Source organism: Nymphaea colorata, chromosome 4, assembly GCF_008831285.2.
Source record: "Nymphaea colorata isolate Beijing-Zhang1983 chromosome 4, ASM883128v2, whole genome shotgun sequence".
In the NCBI taxonomy this organism is placed as follows: domain Eukaryota; kingdom Viridiplantae; phylum Streptophyta; class Magnoliopsida; order Nymphaeales; family Nymphaeaceae; genus Nymphaea; species Nymphaea colorata.
In genome coordinates this window covers 26,110,160-26,126,733 of record NC_045141.1, presented here as the reverse complement: position 1 = coordinate 26,126,733, position 16,574 = coordinate 26,110,160, and the positions used below count along the sequence as shown (strand labels likewise).

General features: G+C 38.2%; 1 protein-coding gene across 1 annotated transcript; it reads right to left on the bottom strand.

Moving 5' to 3' along the window:
- Window positions 1-12,723: 12,723 nt before the first annotated feature.
- Window positions 12,724-14,394, bottom strand: LOC116252326 (AT-hook motif nuclear-localized protein 23-like). The gene has a single exon (XM_031626502.2). It carries the CDS (start codon window positions 14,089-14,091, stop codon window positions 13,195-13,197), a length of 897 nt encoding a protein of 298 aa, XP_031482362.1. The 5' UTR covers window positions 14,092-14,394; the 3' UTR covers window positions 12,724-13,194.
- Window positions 14,395-16,574: the final 2,180 nt, after the last annotated feature.

The following is a 16,574-nucleotide window of genomic DNA, read 5'->3' as shown; positions in this document are numbered from 1 at the left end:
GTTAGGTACGACTCTCTCTCTCTCTCTCTCTCTCTAAACAAAACAAAACAAATTTGATTCTTTACCCAATGCCTGCAACTTTAATTTCTCTCTCTCTCTCTCTCTGGAACTCACTAGAGTCCATGATCCGACCGGTTTCCTTTCTTACCGGCATACATGGAACAATCGGCAGTCGAAGGAGTTGGTACAATGGACAGAGTAAACAGTATCTGTTTTGAACATCCCAGCATCAATTCTATATAATATAAAGAAAGGTCACTAACATGCAAACTGAAGCGCGACGTGAGACCTTCAGCCTTCAATCGCGTCTCCCTGCTCACTCAAAAAAGTTAGTATACCTCAAAGGATTAAGTTAGGCGGTGGCGGCTGGTGCTGATGCCTAACATTTTACATATATGCATAGGCATTGGGAGCAAGGGCTAGGATCTTGCTTTGCTGCTGCATTAGCCAAGAACAAAAGAGTCCATATTCTAAACAAACAAATTGACAAGGCTTTGACCATTAACATTGAGGAGGGGGGAGTTGCAAACTCTTCTCTAGATTAATTTAATCCACTAATCTGTCATTGGGACAAAAGACAAAGGAAGTGGGCGTTTGATTCTAGATAAGAGCAAACAGGAGAGGATGAAAGTCCAAAGTTGTGATGTCTTCATCTGCCAAAAAGACCATCGATTAGGTGAGGACTAAAGGCTTGAGGGAGGGAGGAGGAGCAGGGTTGGTGGGCCTTACATCAACATAATGGGAGTCGCTAAAACGGGTCAAACTTTGACTATGTCAGCTGCATGATAGAAAGCCTTTCTTTCTTTTTTTTTTTTTTAGGGTTTTTCTTTTGGGGACAGCCGGCTCTTACATGCACATCCGTGCACGCCCAATTGTCTTAATTTTTTTTTTTTTGGCCCCTTTTACTATTGGTTGATTCCTTTATTGTTGGATCACAGTTCACTTTTTTTTTTTTTTAATTTTCAAAAATTTTAATGTATATTTAATTTTTTTGAATTCAAGCATCTGAAGTTCAGTGCTTGTACCAACTATTTTAAGTGGGGGCAAAAGGCTTCTGATCTTTTATATATATATATATATATATATATATAGTTGATGGTAGGGTTTGTGATTATTTTATTAGAAGTAGGAAAGGCGGCTTTTTGGTCTCACATGCCAAACGGGTTCCCTTTCGGCATTTGACCAAATGAAAATTTGTTGCCGCCACATGGTGCTGCCATCTTTCTCTCTCTAGATGAACATGATGAATGGGGTTGTAGACTATGTAGTGTAGGCTCATGTCTCTCATATAATTATGACAATCACAAGCTCAGCATGCTTTGACATTTCTTTTCTTGTGGATTTTTAGACATATAGTTCATCTCGATCGGGAAAACCTACTGGAGAGCCCATAGATTTTGATTTGTTTTCTTCTTTTTAAATGTATAAAATGGTTTAACCAGTCATTCTGGTTTCTGGGAGCAGCTGTTTTTAAAGTACTTAGAATTCAAAACAATTTTTCACTAGAGAAAACATGTAAATCACATTTACAAGGTATGATATAAGTAAAGAGCAGTAAAACCTCCTTTTCCAAATTGCAATCTCATTCATAATCCATCGACTTTCAAAATGTTAGGGCATTGAATATGGAATATTTAGTTTAAATTTGAGCATTTTCACACGAACAACGGTTGCCGTGATAGGAAGGAGGGAGCAGCCCAATAAATGACCCTCCAGATAAAAGATTAAAGGCACACCCTCCTTGGCCTTCCCTTCACTTTATTTTAATGTTTAAGTGCCTCTCACCCTTGAGAAATTGCAGCCTCTACTCCCATCCACAATCCAACTTCTTCCCTTGGAAAGCTGCTTTTATTGCCGCACATTAATCTCTTCATGTATGAACTTCGTACTCATGTCACATGGACACGTCTTGGAACGCTTTTTTTTTTTTTCCTCTTTCTAAACGATATTTTATTAAAAGGATAAGTTCCATATAGATCAGAAAAAGTTTGTTTTTTTTTTTTTAACTACCTTTCCGTGAAACTTCGGGGATGCACATACAACAAAGGATTTGGAAAGTTGCACACTTTTTTTTTTTTTTTTTTAAATAAGTTGAGTAGATTGAGTGGCAATACGCCTCTTCAAAGCTCTTCTTTACTGGATTTTAGGCCTTTAATTTCAAATATTTGTTGGAAAATTGAAACTAATTTTGAAAAGATGAGTATTTCATCATTCCATTTAAGAAAAGAGACAAGCTTTTTATATTTCTCCCAGTGTACCAAGCATGCTTCTAGTGTGTTGATGTGACGGTTCTATTATGTATCAATTCAATGCTTTTTTTTTCATAATATATAAAGTTGACGCTTCGTGATTTCAAAACGAAAATATGTTTTCTTATTCCATGCACCATGAACGAATGAAGTTCCAAGTTGAATATATATATATATATATATATATATATATATATATATTTGTTTCTGCAAAAGTTTTATATCGTATTCCCTTGGAACGTCCATATCCTTCCCTCCCTTTTCAATAAAAACTTAATGAGAGATCAGAATTAAAGATTTTTCCCTTTCTTGGGGGATGTGTGGTTATGATTGTTCTTCATAAAGCCAAGTACAATGAACGTGAGTACGTTAATGCATGCTTTGTGATAATAATCAGGTTATTTTAATGCTTATGTATAATATTAAGTCATAGATCAGATTTATGATCAATTGAGGAGGCTGCTGTACCCGCTCCCGATCACTGTCCCTTTTCTCTCTGTATCTTTTCCCCTGTAGCTATTCTTTTCTCGTTAAGAGTGACGCATGAGTTCTGGAGAGGGCGATACCTGGAAAACCAGCCGTGAAATAAAACTGGAGGCTTAACTCATTTCCCGGTAAATAAAACATATAGTAATTAGTGATATTTCAAGATTTAGATGTGTTTTTTTATTATTTCTTGTAACACTATATCTTTGGTAGTAAAGAATAAGATCAACTTAAATTGCTTTGTACAAAATTAACATTAATATAAATACATGTGTTTTGGTTCTTGTGCGCATAACGCATTTTGTAGTGCATATAAATATTTCTAACTCCACAGCTTACTTCAATAGCGAACCAGTGAGATTTTGATAATCCAAATTAGCATTAGAATCGCATTTTTGGCGAGCCACCGATTTCACTACGATGGACGTATTTCAAGAAGAAAAGAAAGCTTTCAATTGGGATCCACAGCAACAACAGATTTGTTGTTTCCGCAGCACTTTCTGTAATAATATTAGAAATAATGAACTTCCCATACGATTTCCAAAGATGCTTGTGGTCTAATATTTCAGACTCAGGATGCAAAGTGGAAATTTCTAAAAGTTAGGCAGGGATTTCTTAATTAGCATAGATGCCTTCTTAAAAAAAAAATGTTCCAACAAATAAAATAGAGTATTCTTGAATTACTATAATAAGAATGAATTAATGTCAGCAACAATTTCTAAAATGCATCTTACTTCTTTCCATCTCTAATAATATAGAGCTGTTTTTAAGCAGTTATGCTTCAACTTACATATAATCTGAAATGAAAACTCATCTCATCTCATACCTCTCCCCAATCCAATGTGCCAACATTTTATTTTATTTTCTTGTGCATAACTTACGGGCTGCATGTTTACGGGACTTAATGCATGCATTTAATGTTTTGAACTAACCCCTGTGCCCTACAGGCACATGTTCTTTGTCCAATTCATAGATTCGAATGGGTCTCTTATTTTCTTTGTCCAAGTTTCAAGGCGCTGACTGTTACGAAGCTGTACTGCATTTTGAGTAAATAAAAAGAAAGAAAAAAAAAGGAAATTCAACTTAATTAATCAAAAGGCCTATTTTTTCCTTACCCTTTCGTTAAGGACATTTAAATAATAATAACTATATAACTCATGAGGTTTAACTAAAATTTAATTTGCACGATAAATGAGGCAAAACATGCACCTTCGATCCAGAAGAAAAAGACAAACGATGGCTTAAATGCAGAGAGATCCGGGAGTTCTGAGTTTAACTTCCACGAAAAAAAAAGAAAAAGAAAAAGAAGAAAACCTTGCAAGCTCGATCGCCTAATAAGCTACAACAAAAACCAGGTTTGTTGATAAAATTAATTATATATATGTATAAGTAATATGTACGAGTAATTATACAATCATTCTATTAATATGAAAAACATTAATTTTATATAAAATGATGTTTTAGTTCAAGTTATTTTTGTAAAAAAAAATGATCCTTTTTACTATCAAAATTTTAATGTTATAAGAGTTGTTCATTTTTTATTATTAAAAAAACTTTATTAAAGTAAAAAAAAAAAGTGACTAACTTAATAAATATTTCTCACTAAATGACTCTCAAGGTTAAATCTATAAGGTTATATTAGAGAAAAAAGTACTTGAATAATTAATTTTAATAAGCCTGGTTCGTATCTTTACCCAAGTGGTGTGCTTTTTTCCAACCTTCCTATATGAGTACTTGGATTATGCCGCCGTTTTTATATCTGCGATCTTGCCTTAAAGATGAGGACCAACAATCTAGCTCAAAACTAGGATTTTTTCATTGAAGGGATCAACTATACTTTCAAAATTTTAATAAGGCCAAAATATAATTTTTCAAAATTTTTATATAAGTTAAACTGAAATTTTAAAAATTTATATTTAAAATTTTGAATTTTTAAAGTTCAGAGCGGGGGTGGGGGGGTGCATGGCCGATACAGAAACTGGGCCCCGCCTCCGCCTCTGCCCTTGGCAGCAATATCCCTTGCATTCATCTTGTTTGAATGGTAAAACTTGGTGCATCCGATTATTGATTTAATTATGAACTACATAAATCTTTGTGTTCGTGTTCTTGTCTTGTGTGCTAGTTTAGTTTCTTCCCAGTGATCAAATTGAGTGTAGTCTCATATGAGGCAAAAGTGGGCTTGCCCTAAAGTTTTAGGGCATACATGTTTCCCGCTTCCAACTCAAAATTAACATGTGTTCAAGATTAACCATCTAATCAATAGACATAGAGGAAAAAAGGATCAAAGAAACGTGACATCACTAAATGCGAAGCTGAATATATATGCCATCTCCGTGCATGAAATTTCATGCACCATTTTAACAACAAAAAAATGTTCATGATTAATACAAAAAAAACTTTTTGTAAGGACAAAAAGTAAAGTCGCAAAAAAAAGATTTGGAGATTCAATAAAAATAAAATTTATCAATTTGTATATATGCACAGCGTTATCATCAATATACCCCTCTAAGTAGTAAAAAGACGTCGTAGTGTTATATCATTATTTCATAAATATTTATTATTTCATAAACATTATTTTAAACTTATGTTTAACACTATCTCATAGTGTCTGTCTGCTATTTCATTACCCCATAAATATTTTATTATATCATAAATATTATCTTGTACTTATGGTTAACGTTATCTCATACATCCATCTATTAGGTCATAAATATTTTGTTATCCAATAAGTATTATCTTATGTTTGTGCTTAGCGTTATCTCATATATCCATATGTTATTTCATTATCTCACAAATATTTTGTTATCTCATATGTTACGCATATGCATATGTTATATTTGAGTATGAAAACAAATATACAGTTCACATCCGGCATATGCTTATGATATACATGAAAGAACATAAAAGGACTTGCTCTCCACTAAATGAGCTCTTCATTAAAAAAGCGGTTCTCATCCCTTTAAAATAAGAAGGCAGCGTGAAGCTGCGCACAGTCTACCATGATTGGTAGTTCCTTTTAAAATAATGCTCTTGTTTTGGAAGCTTATTTTTGAGGGGACATCTGAGAGAATAGAATATTGGCATCCCCATGCAGCAGTGTTCCTTCTTTTCGTTGGCCCTGTGGGCGTTGCTTAATAAACTACACTAAAGGGAAAAAAGAGCGATGGGGATCATGTGATGAGAGGGCAGATGCATGCACACCAATGTCCTCATCTCTTGATCAGACCTTGAGGTGTGTGTGCGAGCGCATGTGCTTCCTGCGTGAGAGGTGGAAAATGCTGCCCGCCTTCTTCCTCGCCTCACCTCTTGCATGGTTCGAAAGGATCTCTCTCTCTCTCTCTCTCTTCTTTAGAAAAGTTTTTGTCTTTACAGTAAGCATTTCACATCTTTTATAAGCTTTTTTAACTCTAATGGTCCCAATTACTCTCGTAATTTAATGTGCATGCACCTCCTTGTCCAAAGCATCCGCTCTCTGATCACTGCAAAAGTATTTGTCTTTACAGTAAGTAAGTCTCCCCTTTTAGCTTTTAATGGTCCCAATTAGTTTTGCAAAAATTTGTAGTCCTCCAACTTGTTTAAATACCCAGTCATTTAGCACCCACACACCTAACACATAGTCCCGCTACTATGTTTGACCCTAAGCATTCACGCAGAAGGTTAACAAGCCACAACTTGAAAAAGACTTTGAAGGCTCCCTCCCGCCAATTCCCCTTGCATTTAAGGTTATGGGTGTGTTGGGACCTGGGTGAAGTACGGTATACCTTTCAAATTAAATGTTGCCATCCTATTTTTTTTATGGTTTAAGAGAATATCATTCATGAGAATCAAATAAGCAACTTGCCTTTTATATGCATGTCTGCCTGAACAGCTATGCTATTTCTCCTCCAGTCTCTTAAAACGGTACACCCCACTCTGCCCATTTTGTGTCCATGACTATGTGTCATTCTGTAAGCGTCCCTTAACCCGTTCCAAAGATTGAGACATATTCATAAACAATAGTTCTAATGTTTCATGAATCTACCTCAATTTTGGGGGTAGGTTCATTAAATGTTCACAAAGTGTTCACTCTTTGAGTTGGCCTCTCTCATCTTGTTTTGTTCCAAAGGATATACCCACCTTCCCTTTTTCTCTCTTTTCCTCAAAGTCTTTTCTATATAATTATTTTGAAGTTCGATTTTATGGCTAAGGAAAACTACAAAACAGAGGGTTCGGGAAAATGTTAAAAGGTGAAAGGTATTTCAAAATGCAAATAAGCATAGGACGATTTCTGAAAGAAACTCTTAAACTATTTCTTAGGAGTGAAAAATGTGTTAGTTAACCTTGATTCTAAGTAATACAAAATATTTTCCAAGAAAAGAGAAAAATGATTTAAAAATAAGGGAGTCCCAATGCACATAAATCTTTTTTTTTTGTTTTTTGAAAAAAAAAAATCACAACATATAAAATGAAATGAAGTTGTCCTCCTCCGTGTCTCTGACGGCCCATTTCATGCCAAGAAGGTGTGTGGGTCGTAGTTGCCCTAATGAAATTAACTGCATCTGTGTTGCTGATTTATAATCAAGGCATTTACGTTCTTATGAAGATAAGTATTAATTCTTGCCAGATTAATCTAGCCTTTCTTCAGGGTTCTCCACCAATAATTAAAAAAGAGGTCAAATTATTTAAGAAACTAAAAAAGTTGGTCCAAGGGCCATTCTCGGACATGTTGACCGATTATGTTCTGGACTCTTCTGCAGAATCAACTGAACAACTCCTGGAGTTAATGAGCCTCTGAACAATTAATGCATAAAGAGAAAGTGTGACATATATATATATATAATCATGTTTTTACGTCCCATTACCACAAGCATGAAATCAATTTCTATTTTTACTATTTTTCTCTAGAAAAAAACAGAAGGCGATAGGAACATCTAAAATGGGTTTTCAGTTTTTTTTTTTCATTCTTTTACATTACAGAGATTTGACTATAAACTATACACGATCAGTATAAAAATTTTGGAACTTACGTCATAAATTTTTTGCGTGTATGACTTGGAGAATTTGAACCAAAGTCTCTAATTTTGGCAGAGTTTGTTCATAATTAATTCGTTCATTACCTGTGCGTAAATAGTTAAGCGGCAAAAGCCATGCACCCGTGCCTTATTTTGGCTGATGAATCATCTCTCCTTGCACTTAACAAGAAAAAAAAGCCATTGTTGGCATGTATAAGCTTCTTTGAGAATGTTGGTAGATGGCTGTCGGCATCTACTGAGTAAAATAGGCCTGCATATCATATTTTATCATATTTTTTACAATTCATAATGAGATGTTATAATAATTGGCCGTCAAACTAAGTAAAAATGAAAAAAAAATAGAACTTCCAGTGTCTACAATGAGTGTTCTAGATGTCTCTATATGACTAAGTTATCATCCGCAGTGTATCATCTCTTCTTTTGCTTATACTTGCCAACGTATATCGACCCATACACCGTGTTGGCGAGCAAATGATACAACCAGTTATTATTATTATTATTATCATCTATCAATATTGTTATTATTGGATATATATATATATATATATATATGTGAAAACTGAACCGTGACTCCACCATTCTCATGTCAAAGGCCTAAGCATCTTAAATTTTCTCATAGACATCATCGTCAACATTGTTGCGTCTTGAGACAGTGCTAGAAATATCATGAATTGATTTACAAACAAAAAACATAAAAGCCCATATCAGTCGTGCGTTATACCGGCGAAGGGACTGACACGGTGCATGTATATCGATCGATACATACTGACATGGTTAACGCTATTCATAAAGATATTTACGAATAAAAAAATAAGTATGAAAATAGTTTTTTTAAAAACTAATTTATTCCTAACAGAAAATAATATCAGGTAAATATTTTTCACATTAAGACAAACGCAAAGAGAGAGAAAGCGATGAGAAGCTGTAGAAAAATGTACTAAGCAATATAGCTTATGAGTTTTTTTTTATTCCAAATTATATTATGGGTAAAATAGTCTTCCAAAGAATATGTGAACTGATGAAGGCAAGTGCCCACATCAACCCCATATCAATTGCTTTATATGTATAAATACCATAATATTGGACTTCCACTTATTTATATACAAGGTTCCTTTAAAGTTTAAAATCTAAACCACTAGTGTCTCTCAGCCAAAAATTTTTGGTTCCACCACCTATGTCGTTTTTCTTTTATCTAATGCCTTACAATGATTTGAAAACTTATAAAATATTATATAGGCATGTTTCGTTTATCATCTTCTTTGCTTGACCTTTGCCATTGCGGAGAATTTCTTAGTGCACTTTCGGGAACATGCAAACATATGCTACTCATGATCGAGTTCTGATATTTTCTTTACTTTTTTTTTTTTGATACAAAGAAGCGGTTTAGAACCGCATTAACTAACTATAGCACGAGGTCGAGCTACACCAATCAGATCCTCCTCAATCAATCGATGTAAATGACCAGGTGGATTGGTAAAAATGGTCACTTCAAAAGGTCCTTGAAACCCCTATGAAGCAAGAAAATCCGCACACATATTAGCTTCTCTGTACGTATGACATAAGACACACTCCCAATCACGTCTTAGTCATTCTTAACATTGTTTCACTATCTAAAATAAAAGATCACGATGCTACAGGTCTTTTAGAACCTTGTTCACAGCTAACAAGGAATCTGATTCAACAAACACACACACACGCACACACACACACACACACACACATATATATATATATATATATATATATATAAAAGCAGCTGCATGTGGTACTTACAGTAACTCCCATTTGTTCTTTATTGTATGTCATTACAATATTATAAATTGGGGCCAATAATTTAGTGGTTTAAATGTGGTTCTTAAATTTTTTTAGTAGTCATATAAAATTTGACAAATGTGTCTGTCTGCACGGTTTGCTTTCTCATTCAAAATTGTGTTACCATCTTGTTGAACGCAATTTCCTTCTCCGATATTAATTCAACTAAGTGATGTTTAGATCAAAATTTTCTATATCATTGGAGCAAATTGGAAGAAGGGTGTTTGAGTTGGTGTTTCTTTCACTCCTTGTGTAGGGTGGAATTAGCAATTGTTGGGCGAACACATCAAAACAAGCGTGCTCTGACCAGGCAATAATTTAAAGGTAAGTTACGATGGCCTACCTAACTTCGGTGTAAGGACGATTAACAAGTGAAGATGCTTAACATAGTCGTATAACTACTGATCATGAAAAGTCACAGTTCAATGAACTGCTTCCTTATTTTATGTTTATTTTTCTTTGAGCTTTCCACAATTTTCGCGGTAAAATATATACGTGAGTTTTAAATGTAGTGAAGCTGCGCTCCAACCCCAGAAGCTAGCTGTTCATAAGCACATACATTCTGATATTCGTGCAAGAAAAAAAAGGAGCTGCATAATGAATATGGTTCCTGCTCTCTTGCTTCAAGCCGATAAATCCACGATGGAGTATTATCAATGCAAATATATGTAGCCATGCATTTAATTGTAGATTGAACTTTGGGCCATAGATCAATGCACCTAGCCAGTTGCTCACGGATTTGCCTACTGCATCATGATGAGCACATTTAAGCGTTGTAGAGATAGTAATATACAGTTAAATTAATATAAACGAGCTTAGATTAGTTAAATTCTAACTCTAGCACTTGCATGCATTTTGAAATGCCTAAGAAAAGGATATTTAATTGCCAAATGGATTTACAAATTTATTCATAAGCGAGCTCGTTGTTGGCAGCTGCAGGTAAGCGATCAGCCCTAAGATTCGTAGCATCCCAATAAGAAGAAGCAAGGAGCCTCATGTAATGCATAGATAAATAAATAATGGATTCTAAGTCTGAGTTAGTAGAACTTCATAGCAATTTTTTTTTAAAAAAAAACATATAGTTTTCTTTGGTACGAATTTGATGGGCCCGTCCAGATCCCGAGTTGATGTCCTTATGCTCTTTAGAAGACAGAAGCCATATATAAATAAATGTGTATAGGTTTCACCGTCCTACCACTTGGTCATGATCGGGGCGATCAAATCACAAATATGTTTCAGGTTTTTTGTGTGCTCGTGAGTTCGGCACTTGTAGAATATGGAATTGTTGATAAAAGAAGTAGGGCCATTCATGAATTTAAAATCAACAAAACCTTCTTCTTACGTACCAAGCCCAAACAATCCAATCATAACTTAAAACCAAATGCAGGGAACTATATTATGCAATTGGCCTGAACTGTGATTATAAGGCTACAACAAATTTCTCAACGTGTATGATGCAGTATATTATATAGTGAAAGAAACCTATATACGGTCAATATCCCGAAATCATCTTATAGTTCATGCATGCTATATCAGGAACGTGTTCAATTAGCTTGACCAACCAAAAAAATTGGGAGAACTCGTTTTTCTCCCTCTAAAACCTAGCTAAGTTCTCTAGCAAATTTAGAATGGGCAGCACAGTCATGCGTGACGTTGCTTTAGCAAGAGGTTTTTCCTCTTATAGCTCCCTACGACGATTAAAAAAAGGGGACTTTGGAACCATAAGCATAGAAAAAAGGGAACTTTGGAACCATAAGCACACTTTAAAATGAATTTTGAACTGCACATGTACTGGTTTCAACATAAACCACACATTTTCACCACATGGAAGATCAAAAACATCACTGAAACTATAAAATAAGCATGTCAATAACGCACCATGTTGAGGAGCATTTGAGAGAAGGAAAATTTTCTCTACATAGATATCCTCCTGTAGAGCCTTATAGCAGCGGTTCTTCTCTCAACTCAGACAAAAATGTATAAGAGAAACGACATGAAAATTAATATCAAAGTGTGCAAGCTGAAAGCTATGCAACTTTAACGCAAAAGTTAAGATCAGAAATTTTTTGTTGAACACCATGCATGAGGAAAGCACCAAGCACCAAGCACACAAGGTTTAGAGATTAATAGCTAAAAGATATGTTGCTTCTAGTCAGTTGGTTGGCATTTTAACCGATGCACTAGAGACAATGTTAGTTTGAACTAGCAAAACAAAGGACGAGTGCGGCGAGAAGTTTCTGCTGTTAGGACATGCTGCACAACATGAAGATTGAAGGAGCAGTATGGTGAATGCCAACCCATGCGTTTTATCCCTTGAAGTTGGTAAGGTCAGTTGATTGCACACTTCTCCTTGGAACAAATAGTCCAGAGTCTCTGCTACCTATTCTATCTATCTATATATACACAAGAGAGAGAGAGAGAGAGAGAAAGAGAGAGAGAGAGAGAGAGAGAGAGAGAGAGAGAGAGAGAGAGAGAGAGAGAGAGAGAGAGATCTTTAGCTTTTAACATGGTCTGATCAAAGAGAAAATCTTTCGACTGGGATCTCTGCAACAGTTTGCACTATGAAGAGCACATAGTTGCTCGTATATTACGACACATGATGAATTCAAACAAGACAACAGTTTTCAGTGTGGTTTTAGAGCATCACACTGACAAAAGCAGAAGACGAAAAGCACCTAAGTTTTTGGGGGTTAGCAAACTAGGGAAAGATAATCAACAACAAGAAAGAAAAGAAAAAGGCTTGATCATACAATTTCACCAAAGAAATCTAAACTAAACTGCATCTTCCAAGATGCTTTCCTATGTACTAGTCGTTCTTTCAGCACGCTAACTAAAATCAGGTCCGTAATTAGAAAGACCCATCAACAACATTTACTGACAAAAAGAGGGAGCCATGCACAGTGTCATTAGTACCCACAGAAAAGCATCAAACAATTTCTATGTGATCACACCATAAATTGTTGCAGTATTCCTACTGTCCTTCAATTTGCCACGATCACTGAGTTCAGTAACCGAAAGGAGTAAGATTCGGTGCTGCTGCTGCTGTTAAATGATCATGGCGGCCATGGTTTCAGTCGACGAAGTTTGAACGTGCAATTATTAGTGTGATGTTTTCGAAAGACATGACACAGGACATGAGAGAAGGAGCTTCCAAGCAAGTGCAAAGCCTCAAACTGGTTACTTATGAAAGAAAAACGTTTGATACATAAAAGAAAAAGGAAAAACAAAAAATACAAAACCAACGAGAGAGAGATAGAGAGACAGAGAGAGAGAGAGAGAAAGAGAGATAGAGAGTAATTGTACATGATGAAACTCCATGAATATGCACTCTAACCTTTGATGTTCACAGGGACGTGTTTCTTCTTCAATGATGAAAACTGGATCCTGCTTCTCGCTCTCTCCCTCTTTCTCCTCTTCTGATTCCAACCCCCGTTGATCAACTTCTTTCTTTCCTTCATTTTCCTTGTCCATGAAACTCAGATTAAAGAAAGAACTCACTTCCCCACATTTCGAGAGCCCACCAACGACAGATAAACACAAAACATGCAACAAAGAGAAGTAGCAGAAGAGGAAAAATAGAAAAGAAGGGAACCTTTTCTCCTTTCCCTTCCCCACTACCACTACAACCGGTTTAATTAGAAGGGCGGCCGGCCAGAATTGGCTGCCCAGCCGTGTGAGTCCACCGGCAGCTGACAATTGCCACCAACGTTGAGAGGCAAATTGAACAAGGGAAGCCCTAAGGATGGGTCGGCAAACTGCCCACCAGCGGCCTGCATCCCCAGCGGCTGGCTCAAGGACGGTGCCTGGACCTGCGCCTGCGGCTCCTCCTCTTCCTCGAGTGGCAGCCGCTCGTAGGCTACGTTGGTGAACGAGGAAGCTATCACCATGACGGGGCCCGCGGCGATGAGTGCACCGACTACACTGCCACCGACAACTTGGCCTTGGCCGCCGGCGAGGAAAACGGTGAGGCTGGTTGCGCCGGGAGGAGCAGGCGGTGGCAGGAACGAGCCGGAGAGGGAGAGGATCTCGAAGCGGCCGTGGAGGGTGACGATAGCCCCTGCTGCGGCAGGCTGTCGGAGGGTGACGTTGGTAACGGTGCCACTGCCGCTAAGGACACAGACGCCGCGCTGCCGGCGTCGGGCGTAGTTGGCGATGCAGTCGTAGATGTCGCTGCCGCTGGCGACCTCAAGAATGTGTGCTCGAAGGGTGTTGGGGCTCTCCCTGGTGATGATCACAGGGGGCTTGGGCTTATTCTTAGATCCCGGGGGCCGACCCCGCGGCCGGCGTCCGACAACATCTCCGGCTCCGGACGCGGCGACCAGCTCTAGCCCACCGCCTCCCCCACCGCCGGACGCCATCCGCTCGTCGTCCTCCTCCACAGCGCCCAGCCGGCCGTTGACCGCGTGGTTACTGCCGTCGTCATCGGAGTCGCCGGGGTGTCGCTGCTGCAGGTGCAAGTCCGGCCGGTGGTGCAGCTGCTGCTGCTGGTGATGGATGAACCTCGTCGCAGTGCCAAGATCGAGCCCTGCCATTGATCTCTTTTACATCCAAGGAGGGAAAATCCTCCCTCTCTTTGGAAAAAGAAAACAAATCAAGATAATTCGAAAAAACAAAGAATATAATATGAGAAAGAAGAGGAGATATTTTTTATTTTCTCTCTCTATTTCTTTCTCCCACTCCTTTTTTTTTTTTTTTTTTTTTTTTAAAGCAACAAGAAATATAAAAGATGAAAGAGAGCTCTCGGAACTCCAAGAAGAACTGTTGAGGGAGTGGCGACGGAGTGAAGAGGTAGGGAGAAAGAAGGATAAAAGAAAGAAACGAAGAGAGAGGGAAGGGCAGCAGGCATCCCAACAGCCGTTCAGTACTTGAGTGTGTAATAATACTAATCATTAAAAAAAGCTCTCTAATGTGAGAGAGAGAGAGAGAGAGAGGCCTCTGGATTAGGGTTTGATGAATGAGAGAGAGAGAGAGAGAGAAAGGGGGCAAGTGGGATGATGCGGCGTGTGGGGCCCACATTGTCTCTTTGGCCGGCTCTCTGTCGTCACCGGTGCATTATTGGCTCTCTCCCTTCTCCAACTCTCAAGTTGGGGTTCAAACAAAGAAAAGAAGATCAACTTGCCTTAAAACTTTGCTGATTAATCAATCAATGGCTGGGGTTTCCTTGGCCAACCTGAGCGTCCCCATCCACACTTCCATCTCATCTCATCTCATCTCCAGATCAAATCAACCCAATTCAATTCAATGCAGCTTATCGAGTCTCCCACACCACACCAACAACGTGGTCCCCTCCACCTGCCTGGTCCCAATCACCATGGACACGACGCGCGAAGATGCTGGATCGACACGTGGGTGAATCCGTATTTTTCGACCATTAGGGCACGAAAATCGACCTTAAATCTAGTCCATTAAGTGATCTACTTTTTCTTGACAAGGAGTCCTCATCCTTACAAGGCTAAAAGATTTTGGGATAGACTCATGAAAGGTTAGTAATTCGAACTCGGTCAACAGCATTGGCTTGGCCCTAAAAGGATTTAGGCCAAGCCTTTAACTGGGCCGACATGGCTGCATCTATAAGGAAATTAGCATTCAAAGTTTGAACCTTCTATATAAAGATTGATTTATTCCCTCGTGACTCCACAAGAGAATGGTTGCCCTAAAAACCAAAGGACTCGATGATCTTAATTAATGAACAAGGAGGTGATTTGACCATATCGAAGCAAAAGTGAGCAGAGGGTTGCAAGCCAATAAAAGAAAAAAAAAAAAAAGGACCTCCCTCTTTTCTCCTTTGAGATGATAACAAAAGCAAGTCTTATTTTATGTTTAGCAATGCGGGTTTCTTTTCGTCTCTTTGTAACCTATAAGTCAGTGTCACACCTGCGGCCTCTTTCGTATTCAACGATGAATTGCAACTGTCTGTCAACTTTTCTTGGCTTTGTTAATATGTACCATTAGCGCACGTCCTTTTTTACAAGCACATTGTTGGAAAGGAGAAGCCCATGAATTGAAAAGCCACAAGGGCCCTAGCTACTCTCACAATAATTGTAAGAGCACATACATTGTTCTTTAGCCGTTTGATGATCATTATTAGGAATCTGGTATCTGAATCCACTTATAAAGTACAAAATATACAGAGGCACACACCCCTTCCGGGTACATCTAAACCCATCTTTCGAGTTTATAAAAAATTGCCAATGATATGATGAGCTGTTTAGATCTTTGATTAATTGGACCAAATCATAAGATATATTAATCTCTCGGTCTTTACCACTATATAATGAAACAGGCAGATCATTTGAATCTTGGAAAACAAAAGTTAGACGACGATGATGATGAGGAAGGGGGATGATAATTAATGCGGATGGGGGGACCAAATATGGGTAATGCCTGTACCGATGAGATTAAAAACTTGGAAGAATAATATTAATAGCCGTTAGGTGTAGTTTTAAAGAAATTAAGTTTGGGATACGTGCCAAGTGCCAACCACCTAGATGCCGGTGGTGGTGGTGGTGGTGGCGCCGGTGGTGGCGGAGGCTGTGGCGCCAGTTGTGGTGGTGGTGGAGACCAAGGGCGAAGACGAAGCTGGCGAGGGCGCTCCGTTGAGTGTGAGTCACGTGTGTGAGTCTACATTAATCCAGAGAGAGGGAAGGCGGAGGAGAAGGAGGAGGAGGGAAGGGGGCCACCCTAGAAATGTCGGCCACGAGCCAGCAGTCGTTGTCATCGGGAATTGGTCAAGCTGCCCGCAAAACCTGGGCAGGCTGTCCTTCCTTCCACATGAATAATGAATCCCTCCTGCTCTGGTTTCTGCTCTCTCTGAGAGAGAGAGAGAAAAGTCTATCGTCTATCTCTATATTCGTGTATGTGCATGTGTTGCGAGGCCTAAAATTCCGGGATGATTCCATGGGTCCGAGACAAAGCTCATCCTCTCTCTCTTTCTTTCTCATGAGAGGAGCCGTTTCATACGCACAGATTAATATTTCAAGCGGTATGGATGGGAGAAGTTTCGTTTCCCTGCCCC

Excerpts from the sequence above, each read along its gene's own strand:
- LOC116252326 (XM_031626502.2), bottom strand. The coding sequence starts at position 14,091 with ATGGCAGGGCTCGATCTTGGCACTGCGACGAGGTTCATCCATCACCAG.